General features: G+C 37.5%; 1 protein-coding gene across 5 annotated transcripts in view; it reads right to left on the bottom strand.

Moving 5' to 3' along the window:
• Positions 1-20,556, bottom strand: part of NFIA (nuclear factor I A) — a 418,929-nt gene that overhangs the window by 93,610 nt on the left and 304,763 nt on the right. For all 5 annotated transcript variants that reach the window (XM_070746027.1, XM_070746032.1, XM_070746029.1 and 2 more), the window contains 2 exons: positions 7,932-8,049; positions 2,588-2,715 (listed from right to left, as the gene is read on the bottom strand). In XM_070746027.1, coding sequence (XP_070602128.1) covers positions 2,588-2,715; positions 7,932-8,049 — 246 coding nt within the window. The remainder of the gene's footprint in view (positions 1-2,587; positions 2,716-7,931; positions 8,050-20,556) is intronic.

Below are 20,556 nucleotides of genomic sequence, written 5' to 3'. Positions count from 1 at the left end.
GCCAGGCTTGGGGCCACTAGATCTTAGCCCCCTAATCAATTAATGTTTAATATGTTTGGTTGAGTGAATGGTGATGAATGTTTATTATTATTATTTTATTATTAGAGTTTTAAAGTCTTTTTTAGCTATATTAATTGGATTTTTAGATGTATTGTTATGTTGTTCTGATATGTTGTGAGCCGCCCCGAATCCTCGGAGAGGGGCAACATACAAATCCAATAAATAAATAAATAAATAAATAAATAGATAGATAGATAAATAAATAAATAATTTCACAGAGTTTTTCTTTTTCATTTTGTAGTACATGATACTACATTAAGGACATCACTTGTCTCATTTTTTACCAAGCCCTCCAGAAATTTATCAGCACACATCCGTAACGTGAACTACAGTCCTCACTTAACAAACCTAATTGGGACTGTAATTTCTATCACCAAGTGAAGTCATCATTAACATCACGTAAACATACTGCCTAGCAATGGCAGGTCTGGTAATTCTAATTGCAGTCATTAGGCAAGGATCTCACTGCTTCTCCTGCAATGGCTGTAAGTTTGAAGACACGGCCATAACCTTTCAATCAGTGCCATACTAACTTCAAATGATTGCCAAATGAAAAGTTATTAAGCAAGATCTACCTATTTGCTTCTAACCATTTTATTATATATATATTATATATATACCATCCTAGTCTCCTGAATTAGAACACCACAGTTGGATTGAATTTATGATGATCAAATAATATGATCCAGTTGCACTCATTTACCATTTCTTGGTTAAATCACAAATAGGAATCCAGAACCAGTATCTATTTTTCACTACCTGCACGCAATAAACAGGCAGCAAGCAACAAACAGAATTTTCATACAAAAATAAAAGTTCTGTTTTATCAAGCAGCGATACTAAAATGTATTTTAGTAGCTGAAAATTATTATCTACCTATTAATAAATTATCTCAAAATACCTTAAAGTTACTTTGGTGACAGCAAAGAATACAATCAAAGCTATAGAAACTGGAAAAAACATCAGAAAGATGTGCAGTTAGAAGACCCATAAGCTATTTATACTGATATGGAAAGGTAGGGCAGTAGAAAACTTCACAAAGCCAGCTTAAAGCCAGTATTGTAGAGGGATAAATGATTTAATCATCTGAGAAAAACTGACCATCAAAAATATTGGCTACTCCCAGCTATGTTCCTTGTCTCTCATGCTTTTGAGTCATACAGTTACAAAATCAGCCCAATAAAGAAGACCCCAAAATAGTTTCTCTTGAAAGCAATTAACTCAAAGAAAAATAAGGCTGATGAAAAAAAATTGTTTTATCTAAATTGAATGTATCTTGTTCTCAACCATCCCAATGTCAAAAGAACCTAGGCTTTATAGAATTTGTGGTTAGAAAACATTAAATCAGATGACTTGTGACATTAGAATCCTTCCTGATGACATTAGTTTCCTATATTGAAAGTATGGATAATAAGCTAAACTCCCAAGGAACCCAAAACGGCCTGTAAGTTTACTAGAATTCATTAGTGCTACTTTGCAAGAAATTACCCATAAGTTCGTTCGTTCTCTCTCTCCTCCTCCTCCTCACTTTCTCTCTCTCTCTCTCTGGGTGTATGTGTTGTTTATTGACTGCACGGCTTCCATTTTTTTCCTGGGTGCAATTCAAGGTGAAGGTCATCTTTAAAACTCTACATGGCATGGGACCTGGCTATTTACAGCATCACCTTTTGCTAAGAATATCAGCCCATCTTACTAAATCAGATAGGGTGGGCATTCTCCAGGTCCTCTCTTTATAAATTTTATCATCTAGCAGGATCTTGGAAGTAAGCCCGTTCTGTTGCTTCTTTATGAAATCCTCTCCTGCTGTCAATTCGACAATTTCCATCCTTGTAGTTTTTTGGAAGGCTGGTGAGACTGATCTTTTTTACTTATGGGCTGGAATTGTACAGTTAAAGAAGGTATAGAAGCAGAATACCTGAACACTCTGTGGGAAACCCCAATTATTATTATTTATTTATTGGTTTTATGGTTGCCATAAGCCGCCCAGAGCTGCTTGATGGGTGGTAATATCTTTTAAATAAGTAAATATGTAGCGACTTATACAAATATTAAATAAAAAGAGATTTGAAAATTACCTAATAAAGCCACAGTACAAACTTTCAAATTAACAAAAGCACCTCTTTTCTGACAATACTATGGCAGAATAAAATCAATTTAAGTGAACAATTTGAAAGGTTTTGTGTTTCTTTTCTTTTTTTAAGAAGAATCAAGCATCTGTCATTTGACAATAAAATACAGTTGCAGTGTACACTCCTTTTGGGGGCAAGCCAATCTAATTGAGAGTAATATTTTGGGATAAGAAAACCTTGACAACCATGGAAACCATTATTCAAGACTACAAATGCTTGCCTGAAGAACAAAATGGATATTAACAAAGGATTTACAGCTGCAGATGTATTCAACTCCCCGTGCCTTTCAAATACCAATTCACACATTAATACTAGTTCTCATCAGAATCAGTAAATGGAGTTCAGGAATGCTAAAAACTCCCCATTTCCTCCAAAGCCACCTGGGTGACTTTATTTACCTGGCTCCACTTCATGCCATCCACTAGATTGACTCCCACTTCCTGGAGACCGCCCTTGGCTGGTATAGAATGGCTCTTCACCAGGACTGTCCATTTCATCCTCTACAGATTTGAGACGCTTTGTGGAACTAGAATCGAAGCATATACACATTAATGCACAACCTGAAGGGAGATAAATAAAGTATCAGATTATCTTGCATGTTACATGCCAACACAAATGACTAGTTCTTATCTATAGGTGATGTAGCTACTGCCCCTTCTTTTTCCATTTTAACCTTCTGGATCTTTTAACCACCTTGTGATCATGCCCTACAGTGGGAAATAAGCATTTTCTTGGAGAAAATTGAAGTATGACAGTGATAGACAGGCAGTTTCTCTGGAAAAAAAACACCAGATAGACTTGCATTTCTCTTTCGGTTTGGGCAAACAGAAACCAATTTTTGAAAAGAGAAAGGGGAACAATAAATAAAAGGATGTGATTTCATATAAGGGGTTTCTATGTGTGTGAATGTTCCTTAAGGCATATTATAAGTTTCAATTACATCTGTAATGGATGTTGGAGATTTAGATACACATCCTGTACATTTTAGACCAAGTTAGATATATCACTACATAGGGATATCATTACTAGTGACAAAACAGCCACCCCTGATAATCTGAGGCTCAAGCTGCCGACTCGGCTTGGGGGGGGGGGCAGGAGGGACGACTTCAGACCCGGAGCCTGACCTCCCCCCCAGCACTTCACCTCCTGCTGGGCCAGAGGTCTTGGGGTTCGGGTTCGACCCAAGTTCAGGGCCCAAACCCAAACTCCGATGTCAAGTTCGGCTGAACCCACCGAACCCGAACTTCAACGGGTTTGCCCAACACTATTTAGGAGCAATTCTTCTGTGGAGTCTCCATAAGTTTGGGGAATTGTCTGAAACTCACTTTATTGTATTTTCAGATAATAAACAATAATGTCTTGAAGATTGCTGTGTGGCTTATTTCCATACTAATTTGGAAGCCATTCTTAGATATTAGTTGGATCATTCCAAAGAGTAAGCTGCATTTATATGCCTGTCTGTTTTTTAAAAGAAGAATTCAGAGGTGCAAAATTATATTTGTTTTTTTAATAGATTCTATATAGATTCTATGTGTTATATATTCCCGGAAGCTAGTTAATACTTTATAGCTGTATGGTATAGTACCATATACTACACAAATGTGGTAAATATAAATGGACGTATGTAGTTGTATGACCTCAGCTGCTCTTACATTTCATTTGATCTTATGAATGGCTAGCCATTTATTTTTAAAATAATTGTAACAAGAATCCTGTCATGGCTGAGGAATGCTAAACAAAAACCCTCTGATCCCTACATTTATGAGGAAATGCAAATATCAACAACATATTTTTATTACCATACAATCATTGCTTCAATCATTTTGCTAGGCAACAATCCTAAAATGTACTTTGAAGTAAGTTTACTGGAATCAATATAAATATACTTCCAAGTAAATACATTTAGAAGTGAATAATTTAAGACTTTTTTTGCCTTACAGAAGCAATATAGAAGAAACAGCAAACATAATGTGCAGCTATTCATTACTGATGCTATTTTACTTAGCTTCTTATCTGTATCAGGTATTTGTAGAAGGAGATAAGAATGACAGCTGTGCTTTACTTTTAAGTATTATTGATAACATGTCTATTTTAACAATGTTGGAGTAAAAGCAAACAGTCTGAGACTAGGTCTAATTAATGAGAATTATATAAACAGTACCTGGGGCTTTCATAAAAAAGTGAAATTCTAAAAATTGATGTATTGATTGCTGATACATATTATGTCCCCTGCAATCCCCCTCCTGCCCTTTAGTTTGGGAAAAGGCCATGAATATAAGAGAATTATCAAAAACTAATAGCCAGAGGTGGTTTATACAGATAATCATTGACTTACTACCACAATTGGGCACAAAATCTGTGTTGCTAACACATTTGTTAAGTGAATTTTGCCCTTTGTGCCATTAATGTATGTATTCAACCTATGAGTCCTTTGCAGTGCAGAACATCCAGTCCTAGTTTGATTCCCAAGATCATGAGGTGATGGTAATTGATTTAAAGGATTGTTTACTTTCTATTCCACTATGCCACCCTGATCAGGAAAAAATTTGCATTTACTGTGCCTGCAGTGAACCATTCAGAACCTAATAAATGTTACCACTGGACAGTTTTACCATAGGGAATGTTGAATTGTCCCACATTATGTCAGCTTTATGTTGCTGCAGCATTAGTCTCTTTTCGCAAACATCATCCATTGGCTTTGTAATATAATTATATGGATGATATTTTAATTGGAGCCCCAAATATACAATCTAATTGTTTTTTTGAAATACAAAATGATTTGAGTACCTAAGGATTGCAAGTTGCCCCGGAAAAGATACAGCACTCTCCCTAGCTTTATTTAGGGCATAAAATGTTGCAATCTTTTTCTGCTCCAGTTTTTCCTTGTTTAAGTTTAACCAAAGTAATTTATTTGGTCAATTTCCATTAAAACTCTAAGTGGTTGGCATAAGCTTGCCATATTCCCCCTGACCAAAGCCAAGCAGATTATTTTATCCTGTCCCCAATGTTCTGGGGCATCCTCCTTGGGGGGCATGCAAGTTAATCCCATGGTTCTGCCTATAATCAACTATGGCAAGTGGATGTCACTCATGTTCCCTCTTTGATTCCCTGGAAGTATATTTATTTATCTATTGATACTTATTAGGAGTGCTTTGGGCCACGCCTCAATGAGGGGAAACAGCTAATCATGTTATTTCTCATATTTTTCACTTTTGAAATATTGTTCTTACTCATGGGCTCCCTTATAATTCCACAGGTTAAGCCATAGTGGATTGCGTTAATCGGTCCTTTAAAGACTGCCTCCACAAACAAATAGAAAGGGAGGGCTCTCGAGCACCTAATCTGTCATGGGTAACACAACAGGTTAAAAAAGTATTATTTACCTTAAATCAATTGAATGTTTCCATTCAAAATTTTATCACTTATCAGATACAAAATTTTATCACTTATCAGATACTTTCAACATAAAGCAGGCTTGACTCCCCCTTCAGGCATTACCAGATAAAACATTACATGGGGATGAGGATATGCTGCTGTGCTTGCTCCTACAGGACCTTTGTGGATTCCAGTACATTGTGTCCGCCCAGCTAAGGATATCGTGGCATCAGTCCCTGGATCCGGTCCCAGAAATGGCAAAGATGACTCTCCAGACAGCACAGCGACCAATCCGATCCCATTACAGCTTTTCGCCCCCAACCCCCTCTTACATTGCCTCAGGGTAAGGTTTATGCCCTGTATAAGCAATTGCAAGGATGCCCCTCTCCTGATTATGACCCTTTCACTAACCCCTCTTACGATAATGCATTGTCTAACAAAACAAAAAAGAGCGAGATGTAGAGACAGAGCTCGTGTAGAGGTTGTGTGCAGCAAACTGTTTACGTATGTAAGACCTGTACCCCTGGCTGGTACATGAACTTACCTAGTTTGTAACAACAGGATGAAGATTGGTAAGGAGAATACACCAATGAAATGCTGTTGCTCTTTTCTACCTTTTGCTGCGTGGAAAACTGTATAAAAGCAATAACCACTGCGAAGGCAGTCAGATATCTTGGCATCCTGCTATGACTGGCCCCTTAATTACATCAAGATGCAGCAAAAGCAGCTAAGATGATAGTTTTATTATTTATTGTTCTAGCATTTTATTTTTGAGCTGATTTTGAAACAAGTTTTTCAAATGTACACTTTTCTCAGCAAATGCTCTTACAATAGCAACAACCTTTTTATCTAATTGTTCACTATTCTTGCAACATCCTGCAAGCTTTTCTATTCCACTGTAGAATCTCTTTGCAATATCACAGTTCTAGCAATTTAAATGTGTTTTACTTGTATGGGACGAAAATGTGAATAGAAAGCATGTTTCTTGCTATATAAATGATCTGGCAAAGCTCTGACTATGAGCATTCCCTTTCCAAGGTATCTTTTTTAAAGTTACTGTTAAATATATAATAAATGAAGATATTACGTCTCTATTTCCTTTAACTTGCTGCAATGATTTGATTTCTTCTTCATGATCTTGCAGTTTGCTGAATTAGGACATTAAGGAGGGGAACAGAATTCTTGCACACTTATGAAAGTTAATAGAGAAAAGAGAAAAACCATGGTCTCCTCTTATATCTTAATTTGGTAGTTTATATTTGTAAAGGATTTTACAAGTTGTTCTAATATTTCAGAGGTCTCAGAAACTGAAAACACTGCTGTGGGCAGTGTTTTAACAATGTTGTTAACAAATTTTATAACTGTAAATATTGCATTCACATATGGTAGATTACATATGATAGATGGTATTAGTCTCTTAACACAGCATATTTTCAAAATTCATAATTGTCTATCATTTAGTCCATAGTCAATATCTATGGCTTCCATTTAATTTTTCCATCTCACCATCTTTCCCCCCCAATTTTTAAAATTAAGCTTCCCCATAAAGTCAACTCTTCAAGAGGAAAAAAAGATCATTAAAACAATTTGGTTGCCAAGCATCTGAATTTTGATCATTGGTGAATATGGAAGTTGCAATAATTATGTGAGGATCGGTTATGTTACTTTTTTTAGTGTTTTTTTAACTTCAAACAGTTGCTAAATGAATTGTTATAAGTTAAGGAATAAACTATGATGTAACCCTTGAAAGATCAAATAAAGATATTCTATTCATTTGTTAGATTAATATATATTTATATAATATAAATAGGAGGAGAGTGCTATATGTATATAGCACTGTCCCCTTGTTTTCACATTTTTGAGGTATGCTGAGCCAAGAGAGAGGGAACTTGTCTGTTTATAATAGGCAAAAAAGAATGACATAAGATGCTATTGCCCAGATTGCTGATTAAAAGTAACTGCGGTGCCATAGTTGTTGAGTTTTAGAGGAATAGTTGCTGCTACTTATTTTATTAAAGATGATTGCACATAACTTGCCACTTGAAACAATTGCCCCCAAATGCAACATTCATGGATTAGATGTGCAAAGAACAATTCCTGCTTGAAATATAATGATGTAGAGGCCATTTAATGCCTTTAATTTTTTGTGTGTAAAGCAACTTCGTTTATTACTTCAGTAATTTTGTTATACCAACATAAACTTTGAACCTTGTAGAAATAAATTCATATCCAACGTTGGAATTTCTTTTGCAATAGGACTCTATACAAATCCATAGGTAGCTTTCAATTTCTATCCACATTTGATTGCGCCAAACACTTATCATGCCACCATCTTTTAATTCAACAAACATACTATACAGAAATTACCTGGTAGAGGAGGTGCTTGGTAAAGATCTCCTCATTGCTCCTGGGCTCATACTGTAATACGAGGAACTTTCCAAATCTGAGAGTGAGAAATTAGGGCCTGTTCCTGCAGCTATTGGTGCTGGGGAAAAAAGAGAAGAAGAAAAAAAAAACCAGGATGACATATGAAGAATTATCTCCTTCATTTTGATGACTTGACCGAGCACAAAAATCAAAATATATGAGACAGCATTAAGGCATTTTTCATTTACTCATTTCTTTGCAAATATTCTTTTCTAAAAGGGAAGTCTAACTTACTAATACATTTGAATACCCTCCTCTGTTAATACTATATGAGTAGTGCTACTTCTGAAAAACTTTCTTCATGACTGATACAGTACATTGGATAACTTCATAAAAGTTTCCACCAATTCTCACTACATTTTGTTCTGTGAAATGGTTATGCTTGTAACTTGTTATAGTTTCTTTTGACTATCACACAAATGCAATAAAGTGATTTATTTATGTAGTAACAAAAATACTTCCAACTCTGTAGAATAAAAGAAGCCATGCATATATTTTTGTCAATAATATGGATTTGATATTCACATTGTCACTGAATCTCTTTTCAGTGGCCATCATGTGATGCATACAGCCTAGGGGCAGCAACTTTGATAGACTCCCATGAATCCTTGCCTTTTGTAAGCTTCTTAAAACCCACCTCTGCCGCCAGGCATGGGGGAACTGAGATACTCTTTCCCCCTAGGCCTTTACAATTTTATGCATGGTATGTCTGTATGTATGTTTGGTTTTATAATAAGGGTTTTTAACTGTTTTAATATTGGATTGTTATATGCTGTTTTTGCTACTGTTGTTAGCCGCCCCGAGTCTGCGGAGAGGGGCGACATACAAATCCAATAAATAAATCAATAAATAATATAGGAAAAACAAAACTCTTTGCTCTACTGCAAGGAAAAACTGCAAATTATCACCGCTGACTATGGAATTTGCGCCAGATCTACTCCTGGTCATGTAGCACCTGAAAAATGATGCACTATTCACCTAACAATACTAAGTATAATTAATAGTTTAACACTTGACATATAAGAAAATCACTGAATAAAACCAATTGATGAGGACTAGATAACAATAGCCACTCTATTAAGATGAGCTTCTGCAACAATGGCTTTTACAGCTGAAATGCAGAGATAATATGTATTAAAATCCCTTGTCGTTCTGGTGGAAGAAAATGAAAAATAAAACTGGCACGGCCTGAGCAGAGTGTCACAGGCTCAAACCCCCTTGGGAACGTGAAGAAAATAAGATTTTACTTAGGAAAACCAGGTGCTAAAGAGGAACTGCACAAAAATTCTAATTTAATGTAACACTGCACTATTCCCTTGGACCTTAAAGAGTTTCTCAACAGCTAACTCAGAGGTAAACACAGCTCTTCTGATTCAGTTTGATCTACTCTGACTGAGGTTCTCCATCGGAAGGATCCTATCAATTCCACCACCTTATTTATTTTTTATTTATTCATGTGTCCAATACACAAATACATAGGAAGAAAAATAGACATGTGGTAATATAAATGAAGGTGAAAGTGAACTTAGAGGAGAGGATATATGAAAGGGAGAGAATATATAAGTTAGGTGAAAGAAAGGAAAGACAATTGAACAGGGGACGAAAGGCACTCCAGTGCACTTATGTACGCCCCATACTGGCCTCTTAGGAACCTGGAGAGGTCAATCATGGAGAGTCTAAGGGAGAAGTGTTGGGGGTTAGGGGTTGACACAATTGAGTCCGGTAATGAATTCCACGCTTCGATAACTCGATTGTTGAAATCATATTTTCTAAAGTCAAGTTTGGAGCGGTTCGTATTAAGTTTGAATCTGTTGCGTGCTCTTGTGTTATTGCGGTTGAAGCTGAAGTAGTCATTGATCAGTAGGACGTTGCAGCATATGATCTTGTGGGCAATACTCAAATCATGTTTTAGGCGCTGTAGTTCTAGGCTTTCTAGGCCCAGGATTGTTAGTCTATTTTCGTAGGATATTCTGTTTCGAGTGGAGGAGTGAAGGGCTCTTCTGGTGAAATATCTTTGGACATTTTCAAGGGTGTTGATGTCTGAGATGTGGTATGGGTTCCAGACAGATGAGCAGTAGTCTAGGATGGGTCTGGCAAAAGTTTTGTAAGCTCTTGTGAGTAGTGTGAGATTGCCTGAGCAGAAGCTGTGTAGGGTCAGGTTAACAACTCTAGAAGCCTTTTTGGCGATATTGTTGCAGTGGGCTTTAGCACTTAGGTCATTTGATATTAGTATTCCAAGGTCTTTTACTGAATGTGGGTTAGCAGTGAGAGATTGTTTATTTATTGAGACAATATTTATTACTTCAAAGCACACTCTACTTGTTATAACTATTTTTATCATTGTGGTCCTTGGCTACATGAAGTAGAAGATAGGTTCTGGCTATAGCATACCAAAACAGGTTCCACTAAGGATACAATCCTTAGATACTGTTGGATACATGTGCTCTGTTACAATGCATTTTAAGAACACAGAAGAAGAAAAGAATGTTATTAAAATGGGAATTAGTCTGTTGCAATCTTTAAAAGGAATTAACTTGGAAAATAAACTTATTTACCATCTAACTATATACTATGTTTCCTGTACAATTGGCAAATGAAGTTAAGAAAAAAGGGACATTATAAAATTAACTCATTTTATCAATTTGTGCTGTCTGCTAGAATTTCCTGACATGGAGACAAGGGGCTATAAAGCTGATAAATTTGCATGGAAATAGAAAACCAGTGTAAGTAATTTGTGTAAAAGGTAACAGAGACATAGACTGTTATAATTCAGACACCCTGCAGATGGAAAACTGCTGCAGTAAGAACAGTGATGGGTTAGAAAAATGACCACACTGCAGTCCGTCTGACTTAAATGGAAATCAATCGTAAAGGTACACTCTGCAGTATTTACTTTATAGTTTTAGCAACTTTTTATTTATTTATTCATTTGTTCAATACACAATACATATGGAAGAGAATAGATATGAAGTAATATATATATAAAGTTAATATGTAAAAATAGAGAAGATATATGGAAGGAAGAAAATATATATGATATATAAGATAAAGGAAAGAGAATTGGACAGGGGACGAAAGGCACACTAGTGCACTTATGTACGCCCACTTCTTGGGCAAACATTCTTGTGTTTTAAAAATAATTTCCTTGATAAATTTTCTCTCATAAAAGACCTGTAGAAGGTCTGGCTGAACGATTTAATCATGAATTCGAAGGGTCGAATAATACTATATTTTTTCTTTTTCTTTTTTTCAATACAAGAGACAAACATCTACAAGAAGTAATGATAAAAATAATAAGAGGAGGAGAAACCTGGACCTTTTGATAATGCCGATACAAACATATGTGCTTGTGCATATACTGCCTGCTTCCATTTCAAGACTTCCATTTGGTAGATGGACAGCCAGATATAGTAAGTGTGCTTAAAAAATAAATTACAATTTTAAAGAAAAATGCTATTTTAAAAACCCCAATATTGAATATTGAACTTATTGTACGATAAAGATGATTAGAAAACATTTTGTTAATATAATTGAAAAATTGAAAATAAATGTAAATCAATAATTAGATGGAAGATTCGTTTAACATTCTTTGTTTCTATGCTAATTTTTCAATAGTGCATATTTAATATTCTTAAATTACAAACATTGTTATACATGTTTTTACCATTTTTCCCCATAAAAAATAATCCCAGATGGGATTCCAAGGCACTGTTCTAATGCTTCCCTCTCTCTTTAAATAGATATAATCTTATTTATATTCCTTTATTTCTCCATAGAGCACGGAGGATGACTTATAGCAAGATAAAACAGAAATGACAAAATGTATGAATAAAAACAATGTAATTAAAATAAAGGCAAAATTAAAATGCATCATATCATTAAACTAATTAAAAATATACATTTTAGTTTTCCAAAGATTTGCCAAGATTTTTTCTTGTACCAACAGAGAAAAATGAATTAATTTATCTTGCTGCATACCATACAAGCAATACATGGAAAGTAGTATTAACTGCCAACAGTTGTGAAGTAATTTTCTAAATTTCTTTGCCCAAATAAATAAATAATGAGCATTGCTGCTAGGGATTTTAATATGTAGGGATCTGACTTCAGCTCCTTCAGCACAATCTAGGAAGTACAGTATTTGATTGCTATATTAATTTTCGAAGGGTGAAATACACCCCCAATTTTCCTCAATTTACAACCCCACTCAGCACAAAATTTCTGTTGTTAAGTGAGACATTTGTTAAATGAGTTTTGCTCCATTGTACAACCTTTCTTGGCACAGATAAGTTAATCATCACAGTTGATAACTTAGTAACATGGTTGTTAAGTGAACCTGGCTCAAAATCCTCATTGGTTTTGCTTGTCAAAAGGTTGAAAAAGTTGATCACATGAGTCGGGGACACAACAAGGATCACAAGTATGAATCAGTTTGCCAAGCATCTAAATTTTGATTACACAATCATAAGGATGCTACAAAAGTCATCAATATGAAAAATGGTCATGTCACTTTTTTCAGTGTTGTTATAACTTTGAATGGTCACTAAATGACAGTTCACTAAATGAGCCGTACCATCTATTAAATGCCTTTTTTCATAAATTCCTGATGACTTCAAAAAGGATTGGAGGAAATTTTGTTGTATTAAGAGTTACAAGATGATTCGTTGAGTTCCGATTCCAAATCTTGCCATTTGAGATATGATACCTTTGTGTATATTACAAGTCCATATGCATCATCATTCTTCACATATTTTTATTGACATAACTGATGAAATATGCTACAATTAAAAAGACCTTCAATTATGTTACAAAAAAATAAAATAAAAATCCAATCTATAAAAAATTCTACTGCAAAAAGTTTTGAAAAATCATAATAAAATACCTGATATCAAACAGTCTTTTTATATTTACATTTCTTCTGTTGGCTATATGTACCAAGTGCTGGAGTATAATTTCATACATGTACCAAGTACAAAAGAAGGGAAGTGCAAGAAACTACATCTTTTCCTGATCGCTACTAAAATTTCAAATAAGGATTTCAAATAGTATCGTATTACTTTTCATCCAAATTACAAAACAAATTGTGAAATGGTTCAATTGTGAAAGATACCATTGTGGACAATATCCCCACCTGTGATTCCAGAAAATCTTTAATTAGGCTTCTCTCTAAACATGCAAGTAGATATTTGGAAGAATTATATTAAGGCTGATGTTTTTTTAAAAAGTTTTTCAATATTTAGAAAGGAAGTGTATACCCTAAAACGATAAGATCCAATCCTAACTTGAATTTTATTGACATTTTTGCACTCCTAATAATATGAATGATCTTATTTTATTTATTTACTTATTTACTTGAGTGATTTATATGCCATCCAATTCTTGCAAATTATACAAAATAAAGTAGAAAGAACTTAAAGAAAATAATAACATCTAAAACTTGACAAACCCATTTCTAGCTAATGCGCGCTGAAAAAGAAATAGCATTGACCAATTAGCAGAAAATGCACCCACAAATATTAAACTGTCCTGTTCATCATCACATTATTTGATAAATTATGGCTTTTATGTAGTAGCAGCCACCCTGAGTCCATGGAGAGGGACAAGGTTTGTGTTGTGGTTAGCTCTGGCCCAGCTCCTGCCCCAAGGAATGTGCAGGTGGATGTGGGGGAAACATCCACATGCCGCAGGCCTGTTTTGCTCCTGATGGAATCTGCCAACGAAGCCTCTTCTGACCAAGGAAGCGTGAGTGACAGGGAAGAGGGGAGTTTGGCAGACAGCCCAATCATCTGGAACATCCCTGGATTCTGAACAAGAATTAATGACACATGCGTAGAGTGATGCATAGGAGACAACAACTGAAGGATTATTACAAGAGAAAATGAGGCTACCTGTGGTTGGGTGGGGCTGCTGTAATTAGTGCTACAGATAAAAGTGCAGCCTGGTGTTTTAGCCTCATGGCAGTTTATCTGATTCATTGTTTCGTCAAGATCGTGTTTTTTGTGCTGTTCAAGATTGTGTGTGGACTCTCTGGACTTTAGAATTGGACTCAATTTCCCAGTTATTGGGTGAGCAATTGGATTGCATTTAACCTGTGCCTTGTGTGCGCAAGAAAATCCCTTTGACATTTAAAAAGGGAGCTGTTTCTGTTTTTCTGTTTATAAAAACTTCTGGGTTTTCCCAGAAGTTGCAGCATCGCAAAAACATGGAAGTCCTCGAAACCCCACCTCCGGACTTCCGTGTTTTTGTGATGCTGCGATTTCGCTGAGGCTCCCCTCGCTGGGAAACCCCGTCTCCGGACTTCCGTTGCCAGCGAAATGCCTGTTTTTGCGCTGCTGGGATTCCCCTGCAGCATCGCAAAAACACAGAAGTCCGGAGGTGGTGTTTCCCATGGAGGGGAGCCTCAGAGGAATCCCAGCAGCACAAAAACGGGCACTTCGCTGGCAACAGAAGTCCGGAGGTGGGGCATCCCAGTGGCGGCGGCTTGGGTTTGTAAGGTGAAAATAATTTGGAAGAAGAGGCAAAAAAATATTAAACCCCGGGTTTGTATTTTGAAAAGTTTGTATGACGAGGGGTTTGTAAGATGAGGTATCACTGTAGTTCTAATCTAGACAGGTTCTGTAATCTAAATACTACCTTTCAAGCTAACAGATAGTTGTCCAAACCCTACTAACTTCAAAATGCACACAATCAGGATGCAGAGAGCCTTTTTATCAATGATGATTAACTTATTTGATAAAGCTTATTCTCAGGTAAGTATCCATACAACCTCATTGTTAACACTATCAACAGGATATCTCTTCAGACATATGTCTCTGGTTTAATCGCACTTACCACCAGTTAAATATGGACAAGTTAAATATGTATAATCTATATTCCAATTATATTTTCTGCCTTCATATTTTCATTTAAGAGGCTCATTTAATTTTACATTAATAGCTTAGGGGCACCTACAGGTATCATGGAAGGGATACAAGCCAACGTGTGTGTGTATATATATGTGTGTGTGTGTGTGTGTGTGTGTGTGTATACGCCCGTGCATGTGTGTGTCTGTCAATATAGATATACAGTATATAAAATATTTATTTATTTATTTTATTTATTAGTTGGACTTGTATGCCGCCCCTCTATATAAAATATAGATTTGCAGGCTGACAACTTGATTTGGTATGATGTGATTAACATTTTTTTTACTGAATTATAGGAAGTATGAATTTAAGAAATATATTCATTAACTATATATTTATATATTTAGCTTATAGCTTTTATTTATTTATCCTTAAAAATGTAAAATCAAGAGTTCCAGCAAGAACCAAAATATTTAGGGGCACAATAGATTGTGATGATTATATCAAACAAAATTTAATTCTTGCTGATCCCAAAAGGAATGCGTACTTTCCTTTTGTTGCATTTATCTGAATTGTATAGGGCAAGTCAATAAATATTTTTCTCTTAAAATATATATGTTGTGTGCATTTATGTCTTACACTATTTACCCCTTTTCAGCGTACAGATCATACAAAACTCACTTTGGCTTCACATATATTTTGGTAAGTAATATTGCAGAATATTAAATTGGTTAAATGAGGATGGCACAAGAAATAATAACACCTTTTCAATATTAGATATTTTCATCAATTGGTCAAAATAATGACCAATTGATGAAAATGTGGAAGATGTGGAAAATATGGCTGAAATTTATGGCTAGGTTTTTCTCTTTTCAGACTATTGTATTAAATCAGTTGTTCCAAAGGGGCGGTACCGCTTCCTGGGGGATAATGGGATGCCTTAGGAGGATGCTAAAAGGCAAGAGTGGCGACAGGGGGAGGTAAGAGGGGCTAGAAGGGCAGCAGGTGGTTCACTGGTCCTGTCCCCGTGCTGCTGCCCATGTCCACCCAATCGACTGGTCGGCACTTTTCCTGCCACTCTTTTCTCAGCGGAGGCAAAGCAGGCTGCGAAATGGAGCTTAACAGCTCCACTAAGCAAGAGTGTTGTTAAGTGAGTTTCACCACATTTTACAATTTGGCCACGCCCACCTGTCACCTGACCACCAAGCCATGCCAACCTGAATGGGGTAGGGATGGGGGTGGTGAAGATGGGTTTGTAGCACTAAAGGGGCAGTAGACTGAAAGTTTGGGAACCACTGTATTAAGGTTATGTAAGGAAATTGTATAATATCACAGATGCAAAATGATTTTAACATTACTTTTCCAGCATATTATTGACCATCTAATTATGCTGAATTTCATTGATATGGAGGGTGACCACTAAGTTTATGGAGACTTTTTATATTGATATATACCCCGGATTTTTGGGAGTATAAGACAAACCTCCGCCTTTCCCAAAAAAGGGTGAAAGTTTGGGTGCATCTTATACACCAAATGTGTCCTCCAAAAGGGACACACAGAGGCGGCAATTGGCTATGCCATTCTTTGCAGTCTGAAACAGCTGATTGTTGGAAGGCTGATCCAACCGACAATTAACTACTTGTGCCAATCAGGCTGTGCTGAAGTGGAAACTGGCTGTTTGTTATTTGCTGCAAGGAGGCAAATTGCTGGGAGGCAGTGGTAGCTTCCCCCCCCTTGTGCTAATCAGGCTCTGCTGAAACTGAAACTTAAACAGGCTGTTCTCTGTTTGCTGCAAAAAGGCAAAGGCAGATTTTTTCTTGTTTTCCTCTCCCCAAAAGGTAGGTGCGTCTTATAGTCTGGAGTGAAAAAATATGGTATCTTATACTCTGAAAAATATGGTATATCCACTGCCAAATGCCTGAACTTTGATTATGTGACTGTGGGGATGTTGTAATGGTAGTGAGATTAGGGGTAGTAAGTCACTTTTTTCAGGGCCATTGTAACTTTGAAAAATTACTAAACGAACAGCGATAAGCCCTATACTACCTGTATTTGTACTTGAACAAGATCAACTCTTGGTTCAGACTGGGCATAAGCTGAGTCTGACCACACAAGTCATGACATCATCCTATTATTTATTTATTTACTGGATTTCTATACCACCCCTCTCTGAGTTTTAACTCTTACCAAAATCCATTATTTAATTTAATTTAATTTAATTTATTAGATTTGTATGTCGCCCCTCTCCGGAGACTCGGAGCGGCTCACAACAATCACAACAATATACAAATCTAATATTTAAAAGGAAAACAAAACATTTTAAAAACCCATCATTAAAACCATACAATACAATCATACGTTATTACACACCAAATTCAATTCAATTCAATTCAATTTTCAATTTATTAGATTTGTATGCCGCCCCTCTCCGAAGACTCAGGGCGGCTCACAACAATAATAAAAACAGTATAACAATGGAACAAATCTAATATTAAAATTATATTTAAAAACCCCAAAAATTTAAAAATCATACAACACATACATACCAAACATAAAAGTGATGCCTTGTCTTACAAACTTAATTGGTTCCGGGACGAGGTTAAGATGAAAAGTTTGTAAGACGAAACAATGTTTCCCATAGGAATCAATGGAAAAGCGATTATTGCGTGCAAGCCCAAAATTCACCCCTTTTGCCAACCGAAGCGTCTGTTTTTGCGCTGCTGGGATTTCCCTGAAGCTCCCCTCCATGGGAAACCCCACCTCCGGACTTCTGTGTTTTTGTGATGCTGCAAGGGAATCCCAGCATTGCAAAAATGAGCACTTCGCTGGCAACCGAAGTCCGGAGGTGGAGTTTCCCTCGAAACCCCACCTCCGGACCTCTGTGTTTTTGCAATGCTGCAATTTCACTGAGGCTCCCCTCACTGGGAAACCCCACCTCTGGACTTCCGTTGCCAGCGAAGCGCCCGTTTTTGCGCTGCTGGGATTCCCCTGCAGCATCACAAAAACACGGAAGTCTGGAGGTGGGGTTTCCCATGGAGGGGAGCCTCAGGGGAATCCCAGCAGCGCAAAAACAGGTGCTTCGCTGGCAATGGAAGTCCGTAGGCGGGGCATCCCAGCGGCAGCGGTGGGTTTGTAAGGTGAAAATAGTTTGTAAGAAGAGGCAAAAAAATCTTAAACCCCGGGTTTGTATCTTGAAAAGTTTGTATGACGAGGCACTTGTAAGGCGAGGTATCACTGTATAAGAAAGCCTGGGAGAGATGTCTTAATTCCCCCATGCCTGGCGATATAGGTGGGTCTTGAGTAACTTGCGAAAGACAAGGAGGGTGGTGGCCGTTCTAATCTCCGGGAGGAGTTGATTCCAGAGGGCCGGGGCCGCCACAGAGAAGGCTCTTCCCCTGGGGCCCGCCAAATGACATTGTTTGGTTGATGGGACCCGGAGAAGGCCAACTCTGTGGGACATTATCGGCCCCTGGGATTTGTGCGGTAGAAGGCGGTTCCGGAGGTATTCTGGTCCAATGCCATGAAGGGCTTTAAAGGTCATTACCAACACTTTGAATTGTGACCGGAAACCGATCGGCAGCCAGTGCAGGTCACGGAGTGTTGTAGAAACATGGGCGAATCTAGGAAGCGCCACGATAGCTCTCGCGGCCGCATTTTGCACGATCTGAAGTTTCTGAACACTTTTCAAAGGTAGCCCCATGTAGAGAGCGTTGCAGTAGTCGAACCTCGAGGTGATAAGGGCATGAGTGACTGTGAGCAATGACTCCCGGTCCAAATAAGCTGCAACTGGTGCACCAGGCAAACCTGGGCAAACGCCACAGCCGAAAGATGGTGTTCCAATGTTAGCTGTGGATCGAGGAGGACGCCCAAGTTGCGAACCCTCTCTGAGGGGGTCAATTATTCCCCCCCCCAGGTAATGGACGGACAGATGGAATTGTCATTGGGAGGCAAAACCCACAGCCACTCCGTCTTCTCTGGAGCTTATTGACACCCATCCAGACCCCAACAGCCTCCAGTCACCGGCACATCACTTCCACTGCTTCGTTGACTGGACAAATGCAATGTAAGAGTATGTTATCAATGTTTAATTAATTAAAGGAGACTTAGCAAAGATTACAGTAAAGTGTCAGCTCTGATTCAAATGCTTTGCTGGATTGTCTGGTATTCATTGTTTGGTACTCAAAACGTGAGCTAGATTTTGTTGGTGTTGGCTGCCTCATGACTCACTAGATTATTTCTTATGAGAAAAGTCTGTTTAGTACTCATAACTTTTAGCACTTCCTGGAGCTAATTAGTGATGAGTACCAAGATACCATTGTAGATAACTTCTCTTCATCGAGAAGTTAGAAGTATTCAAACAGGTCTCCTAGCTAATTTTTGGAAAGTTCTGACTAAAACCTACTTGCCATTTTGACCTGCTCAGATAATTATTGTCTGAAAACTGCTCAGGATACATACATCTCTTGCAATTGGCATCAAGATTCTGAAATGCATATGTTCTTTATAATGTATAAGGTTTTTATAAAGAAGAGAGGAGTGGTGATTAAAGCAGTTTCCCTTTGGTCAATTAACAGATATTATCATTCTCTGACAGGAAGGGGTGATTGATAAGAGGAGAACCACTGACAATCTCCCAAATATTCTAAAATCCTAGAAATCCAATATTTTAAAATCTAAGAGGGAATTGCCACAAGTAATGGAGAAAATGTCCTGCAATAAATTTTTAAGGTAGAGGGCAGTAAGAGCAACAAGGCTCATCCTTCCCTTTCTTTCTAGGAAAGAACAAGAAATACCAGAATGTGTAAAAAGAAATACCATATTTTTCAGACTATAAGACACACCAATGTATAAGATGCGCCAAGATTTCAAAGTGGTAAGTATAAAAGAAAAGTTTTTGTCTTCCCTTGTCCCCTGGAGCACTCTGCAAGTCTCCCAAACCCTCTGCGTGCCCAATTTTTGGCAAAAACTGTGGTGTTTTTGCCTTCCCCCAGCCCCCAGAAGCACTGTACAGGCCTCCCAAAACTTCTGCACACCCCATTTTCCACAAAAACAGACCTATTTTTCACCCATTTTTGCAAAGAATTGGGCACACAGGGGATTTGGGAAGCCTCCAAGGTGCTGGGGAAAGGCAAAAACGCCCTTGTTTTTGTGAAAATATCCTGTTTTTCACAAAAATGGGGTGCACAGAATGCTTGGGAAGCCTGCAGGGTGCTCCTAGGGGTTGGGGCAAGGCAAAAATACCTTTTTTGTGAAAAATAACCTGTTTTAACAGCTTTTTGCAAAAATGGGTGTGTGTTTGCTTTTCCCCATCTTCCGGGAGCACTCTGCAGGCCTCCCAAACCCTCTATGCACCCATTTTTGTGAAAAACGGGCCCATTCTTCGCAAAAATGGGATGTTGGGACAGGGTGTCAAATATAGGCCCAAAATGCCTATATTTGGTGTATAACACACACCAACATTTCCACTCTCTTTTAGGGAGGAAAAGGGTGCATCTTATACTCCGAAAAATACGGTAAGTTGCACAGTTAGAGAGTGCCGTTTGAACAAAGGCATGTAAAATTATTCCCCGCTGACTCTGACAAAGACTGACTTCAACAGAAACTATGCGTTCCCAGAAGCCAGCTTTGCTTACCCCCTTGGACAGTTTCACACAGACTGCTTCAAAAATAATATTTTCGAGGTGACAGATCAGACAGATGGTAGGAAGGTGGCTCTCTAA

This window comes from Erythrolamprus reginae, chromosome 3, assembly GCF_031021105.1.
Source record: "Erythrolamprus reginae isolate rEryReg1 chromosome 3, rEryReg1.hap1, whole genome shotgun sequence".
NCBI classification, from domain to species: domain Eukaryota; kingdom Metazoa; phylum Chordata; class Lepidosauria; order Squamata; family Dipsadidae; genus Erythrolamprus; species Erythrolamprus reginae.
The sequence above is the reverse complement of the archived record's forward strand: the minus strand, read 5'-3'. Positions and strand labels throughout refer to the sequence as shown.